The sequence below is a fragment of the Corylus avellana genome, chromosome 2 (genome assembly GCF_965113065.1).
Source record: "Corylus avellana chromosome 2, dhCorAvel1.hap1.2, whole genome shotgun sequence".
NCBI classification, from domain to species: domain Eukaryota; kingdom Viridiplantae; phylum Streptophyta; class Magnoliopsida; order Fagales; family Betulaceae; genus Corylus; species Corylus avellana.
The window spans coordinates 6,607,327-6,613,368 of NC_142491.1; the positions used below are offsets into that span (position 1 = coordinate 6,607,327).

The 6,042-nt window shown below is 38.8% G+C and overlaps 1 protein-coding gene across 2 annotated transcripts; it reads left to right on the forward strand.

Annotated features, from left to right (window-relative positions):
• Positions 1–1,632: 1,632 nt before the first annotated feature.
• LOC132166441 (U-box domain-containing protein 24-like) lies at positions 1,633–5,409 on the forward strand. 2 transcript variants are annotated; one of them, XM_088512916.1, is made up of 4 exons: positions 1,709–2,526; positions 2,635–2,935; positions 3,482–4,958; positions 5,060–5,409. In XM_088512916.1, exons 1-3 carry the CDS (start codon positions 1,792–1,794, stop codon positions 4,942–4,944), a joined length of 2,499 nt encoding a protein of 832 aa, XP_088369042.1. In that variant the 5' UTR covers positions 1,709–1,791; the 3' UTR covers positions 4,945–4,958; positions 5,060–5,409. The 2 variants fall into 2 exon arrangements, with proteins under 2 accessions (XP_088369043.1, XP_088369042.1); XM_088512917.1 differs by having other exon boundaries at positions 1,633–2,526; positions 3,482–5,409.
• The last annotated feature ends 633 nt before the right edge of the window (positions 5,410–6,042 follow it).

The following is a 6,042-nucleotide window of genomic DNA, read 5'->3' on the forward strand; positions in this document are numbered from 1 at the left end:
ACCTTTTGGAATTGACATTCTATGCAATACTCAAGGATATTGCGTGGGATGTGGCCAATTTATAGGTAATCGGCCACTCAGAATGACCAATTTCTAAATAGTTGAATCACTTTCAATGGTTTGAGAGGTATGGCCACCGCCACCTCCTTTTGTTGTCAGGGATGATTATGACGGCTTCTAATGGCTTTGGAGGTGGTCGCATCGTCCCGTAGTCCCTTGGGTGACTACCACTTACTCATCATATGGAACAAGTGTCTATATTCTATTAGTGATAACGTTACACATTAATGATTTTTGTCAAAATTTTAAACGGAAGTTTAATGTAGAAAATTTTGCTAAAAACTAAAGTGGGACTATGTTCTTGCCTTTGACTTTTGTTGGAAAGTAAAACTGAACTCCGCCCCCGTCTATGTTTGCAGTTTGACGCTGACTTCGCCCGAGGCAAAACAGCATCAACAATAAGTTCTTAGTCACAATATCAAAAATTTGCACACCTTTAAGAAGCTTTTTTAAGAACTTTGTGGGCTTTTAAAAAGGTTGACTTCGACCATCCTTGTAAACCACCTAGCCATTGAGAATGACTATAAAGGTGACTCGCAGCAACCCCATGAGCCTAACCAACCTATTATGAGTTAGGAACTTAGGATGACAGAATCACCCCTATGTTATAAACAAATTCAATTATACAAATAAAATGCATGTAGTTGTCTCTTGTCACATTGTAAATTTTTCATATGACAAATACTATGCACCCCTTGATAAAACCAAATGGTTAACAATTTTTTGTTTCTTGGGTGAGTAGAAAGGACAAATCCAACATAGAATACCAACAAATCCAACCGGGTTAACTCCCAAATCCCAACCCACCAACCTCAAATTCAACCTCATTGAGAAAAAAAAATGAGAACCGGGTTGACCCAGGAAGCCAGTGGCACTTTTCTTAAAAAAAAATTATTATTTGAGAATGTGAAACGGCAAAGCAAAACGAGTTGAAAAGATAGAGGAAACACGCAGGCCAAGCAAAACAGAGAAGAAAGAGGCAGAAACGCAGAGTTTGACTTCGTCTTCCCCACAAGGAAATGGCTGAAGAAGAGGACATATTATTGTTGTCATTTATTATTATTATTATGGCAATGAAGGGGTCAGAGCTGACTGACAATGACTCGCCGTATACCCTTCTCCATATGATTCCAACTGCAAAACTCCAACAACTTCTCCACACTTCTATCTCTCTCTCTCTGCCTCTGTGTGTTTCATATGTTTCTGAGTCAACAAGAGCAAGAAAGGCAACAAGAACAAGTTCAAGTCTTGGGTCTTTGCTTTCGCTTTGATCGGATTCATGTTTCGTGTTTTCTGGTCTAAGACGTAGAGATTGGGTATACAATTTTCGTAGTCTCAAGTCAAGTCTTTCTTGCATTTTCTTTGCAGGTTCAGTTGATTCTCATTCTCCCTCTCTCTCTCTACTGTTATATCCTGCTTGTTCTCTGGAATTTCTGTATATATATATATGCTCTTTATATGTTCTTTTTCTTGTGTATAATTTCTTATTTTTCTGGGATCTCTCTCTCTCTGTCTCTCACTTCCCACTATTTTTCCTTGTATACTCATCTTATTCGTTAATTTCTTCTTCCTCTTCCTGGTCTTTGCTTTTTCTTTGTTTCTGCCACACGCCCACAAACGCACGCAAACAAAGATACCTTTTTTCTTTTTGTTCGGCATCAAAACTTTTATTTTATCAATAGATTGAGTTCTTGCCCATCTTGTTCTTTAATCTCCCTGTCGCATAAAGAAATGGAAATTGTTGAGAGTAGAAGCTTTTCAGAGCTCATGTCAGAGCTAATTGCGTTGGCTGACGAGGTTGTCTCACTGGCAAAAGACTTCGGCACCGAAAGAGAGATTTTCACTCAACTAGCTGTGCATTTTGAGAAATTTTCTCCAATTTTCAATGAACTAAGGGACAAAGACAAGTTCATGGACAATCCAACGATTCGAAAAGCAGTGGAATCCCTTGAGAGTGAGCTTAAACGCTGCAAATCTTTGATAGAAAGTCCCTATTCGAGCACATCCGTTTCCCATGTTGAGGAAACATCTCATGATCTTGGGCGGTCGCTAGGCCTTTTGCTCCTTGCTAGTCTTGATGTGTCTACATCTTTTAAACAAATCACTGGAGATTTGCATAAAGAGTTGATGAATGTGAGGTTTAGTTCGAATTCGAGTCCAACTTCGAGCCGGGGATCGGAATTTTCTAGTGAGTTGAAAGGGGTGGGGGAAATAGTGGAGGAGAGAATTAGTCTTGATATTGATGATGTTGTGTTGCAGCTCAAGTATGGTAACGATGAAGAATTTAAATTTGCACTTTGGGGATTGAATGAGTTGATTGGAAGCCAAAAGGTTAGTAATGAATTGATTAATGATGAAGGGGTTATTCCAATTCTGTTTAATCGTTTAGGTTCAAGCAAGCCATACAATAGGTTGGCTATAATTCAAGTACTAAGAAGAATGGCTTCGAAGAATGCTGAGAACAAGGTATAGTACATGTGAAACTACTGTTTTTTTTCTTTATTTCCTTGAACTTTTTGATTGGAATACAAAAACTGCATGCCTGGTATGTATCTTATTAATTGAAGTCTACAGGAGAAGATGGCGGATGTTGGGTATTTGTCAATGCTGGTGAAGTCTTTGGCAAGGGATGTGGAAGAGAGGAGGGAAGCTGTGGGCCTGTTGCTAGATCTCTCAGATCTCATAGCGGTTAGGCGGCGGATGGGTAGAATTCAAGGGTGTATTGTTATGTTGGTTGCGATGCTAAATGGGGATGACCCTGTTGCTTCTCGAAATGCAGGGAAGTTGTTAAATAGTCTTTCAAGCAGTACTCAGAATGCACTTCATATGGCAGAAGCCGGTTATTTCAAGCCACTAGTGCAGTACCTAAAGGAAGGTGATCACGATGCCCCCCCTTTTTTCTGTGTGCTTGAATGTGCTATTCTATTTGTATAGTTTTGACCCTTCTCAACATGGAAGTAAAAGCATCATCACAGTTGGGTTCAGATGTGCATTTCTTAAGGATCATAACCATTACACACCCCCCCCCCCCCCCCCCCCCCCCCCCCCCAAAAAAAAAAACACAAGAAAACAAAGAGAAGAGAAACTGTTGCAAAATATTCTGCACATTGCATGAGTCTGAAATTGTCAAATTCTGGTTATACCGTTGGTGGGAAGACTGAAGAGGATCTGGATTTAAGTACTTGTGTGTGTAGTGAATGTATTTGAATACATTGCAGTATGACTATATGCTTTATATACCATTTTTATAGACGAGTATGTGTTCACCTTTTAAGACAAACAAGCAAGCCGGTGTTTTTAGTTCCCAAACCTTAGTATCTTAACTATGAAAACGTTTGTTGATAAATTTGTTGCTTCTCCTACGCAGCAAATTACAAAAAGTTGAATCTCTCTGATTAAACCATATGTGATGTATTTTCAGGTTCTGACATGAGTAAGATTCTCATGGCAACTGCACTATCAAGGATGGAGCTCACAGATCAGTTTAGAGCTGCCCTTGGAGAAGATGGGGCAATTGAACCCCTTGTGAAGATGTTTAATGCAGGGAAGCTGGAATCTAAATTATCAGCTTTAAGTGCGTTGCAAAATTTGTCCATCGTGACAGAAAACATTCAACGCTTGGTTAGTTCGGGCATAGTGGTGCCTCTGCTTCAGCTCCTTTTTTCTGTGACTTCTGTGCTCATGACTCTTCGGGAACCAGCATCGGCTATTCTTGCAAGGATTGCTCAGTCAGAATCTATTCTTTTTAACCAAGATGTAGCTCAGCAGATGCTCTCACTTCTGAATCTTTCCAGTCCAGTAATTCAGTGTCATCTCTTACAAGCACTCAACAACATTGCCGCCCATTCAAGTGCAGCCAAAGTTAGAAGAAAAATGAAGGAAAATGGTGCAATTCAGCTTCTCGTGCCCCTTCTCAAGGAAAATAACTCAAAAATCAGGAGTGGTGCCTTGAATTTGATTTACACTCTCTCCAAAGATTTACCAGAAGAGTTAACTGAACAGCTAGGAGAAACCAATATTAGTTGCATTGTCAATATTGCCTCATCATCAACATCTGAGGACGAAAAAGCTGCAGCAGTTGGCTTACTTAGCAATCTCCCCATTAGTGATAGGAGAGCAACTGATATACTTAAGAGGGAAAATTTGCTTCCAATATTGATCTCCATTACCAGTTCAAGCATTGCAACTTCAACACCCACAACATGCTGGTTAGTAGAGAGTGTTGCAGGTGTATTGATTAGATTCACAAATCCTTCTGATAAGAAATTACAGCTTCTCTCAGCAGAACATGGGGTGATTCCTTTGCTTTTGAAATTGCTCTCGAGCGAGTCACCGGTTGCAAAGTGTAGAGCAGCAACCTCACTAACTCAGTTATCACAGAATACACTGTCACTTAGAAAGTCTAGAAATTCGAGAAAGTCAATGTGGTCGTGTGTTCCTCCTTCTGCAGATGCATATTGTGAAGTTCATGATGGCTACTGCTATGTTAACAGTACATTTTGCTTGGTCAAGGCAGGTGCTATTTCCCCACTGGTCCAAATATTGGAAGGTAAAGATAGGCAAGCAGATGAAGCTGTTCTCAGTGCCCTTTCAACTCTCTTGCAAGATGAAATTTGGGAGAATGGAAGCAATTGTGTTGCCAAAACGGCAGGCATTCAAGCCATAATAAAAGTTTTAGAATCAGGGAATGTAAAGGCTCAGGAGAAAGCACTATGGATATTAGAGAGGATTTTAAGGGTCGACGAATACAGAGTGCAGTATGGGGAATCTGCTCAGGTAGTGCTTATTGATGTAGCCCAGAATGGTGATCCCAGATTAAAACCAACAGTTGCAAAATTATTGGCACAGCTGGAGCTCCTGCAGATTCAGTCTAGTTACTTCTGAACAATCCATAGCTTGTAAGCTAGATCTTGTTTGTGATTTTGTTTCATATAAATTTCTTTTAATTACTCCTTTATACATAACATTCAATTCTTCACTGTACATATGGTGAAAATAGGAGCATGATTGCATGGCTTGGGTTGATAGGAAAGGTGAGCATTCCCTCTGCTTGTTATTGGGATTTTTCTTGTCTATATTGATGTTATTAAGAAAATTCATATTTGCTGTATGCATTTTTCTAAAAAGAGAAGAAGATTCTTCGTATTTGTATCTGCTTTTGTTAGTGAAAATGTTAGAACAGCCATATTTAAAGGATTATTGATTAATTATGTGTCTTTACCGGCCTTAGAATTGTTATTTTGCCACTATCGTTGGATTTGCAAGGGAGTATGGTACTGTAATTTCAGCAATGTTGTCCTTTCCTAGTTCAAGAGAAAAACAAGTTCACTTGCGGTTCAAATTGGAGTGGCTGAACTATCTTAAAGGGAACTAAAAAAAACAAGTTCACTTGCAGTTCAAATTGGGGTGGCTGAACCACACCTTAAAGGGCGGATTGGGAATGACCAAACTGTTCTTTAGCTCCAAACCACCTCTTTGGTCACTAGGTGGTTCAGCCGCTTCCAATAACTAGTTGGAAAGGGAGTAAGACAAACCACTTCAATGGCAAAAGAAGGTGATTTGGCTATCAAATAGTCATCTATCCACTCTTTCTTTTGTGCATGTTGTGATTTGGGCAATTTGTTTAAGAACTTGTTTGGATTTGTGTTTTTAAAATGTACGATTTAAAAATAAGATTCTTAAAAACATAGTTAAACATTTAGTAAAATTGCAAGTTAATTTTTAAAATCGTGTGTATTTAAAAATACCCTTTATTGTTTGTGATTTAAAATCGTACTCTCAAATACTCTTAAATTGCGATTTTGTTTACAAATGCAGATTTTTTTTTTTTAAAAAAAAAGCACTCTTAGGTCTCAAACAGACCCTTAATATCAAAACTCTCCCAAAAAAAAAAAAAAAAAACACGGTGAGTGTGAAATAATTGTTTCTTGAACACTTCCGAAAAACGACGTGTACGTGAAAAAGCAAAAACACATGGAACTT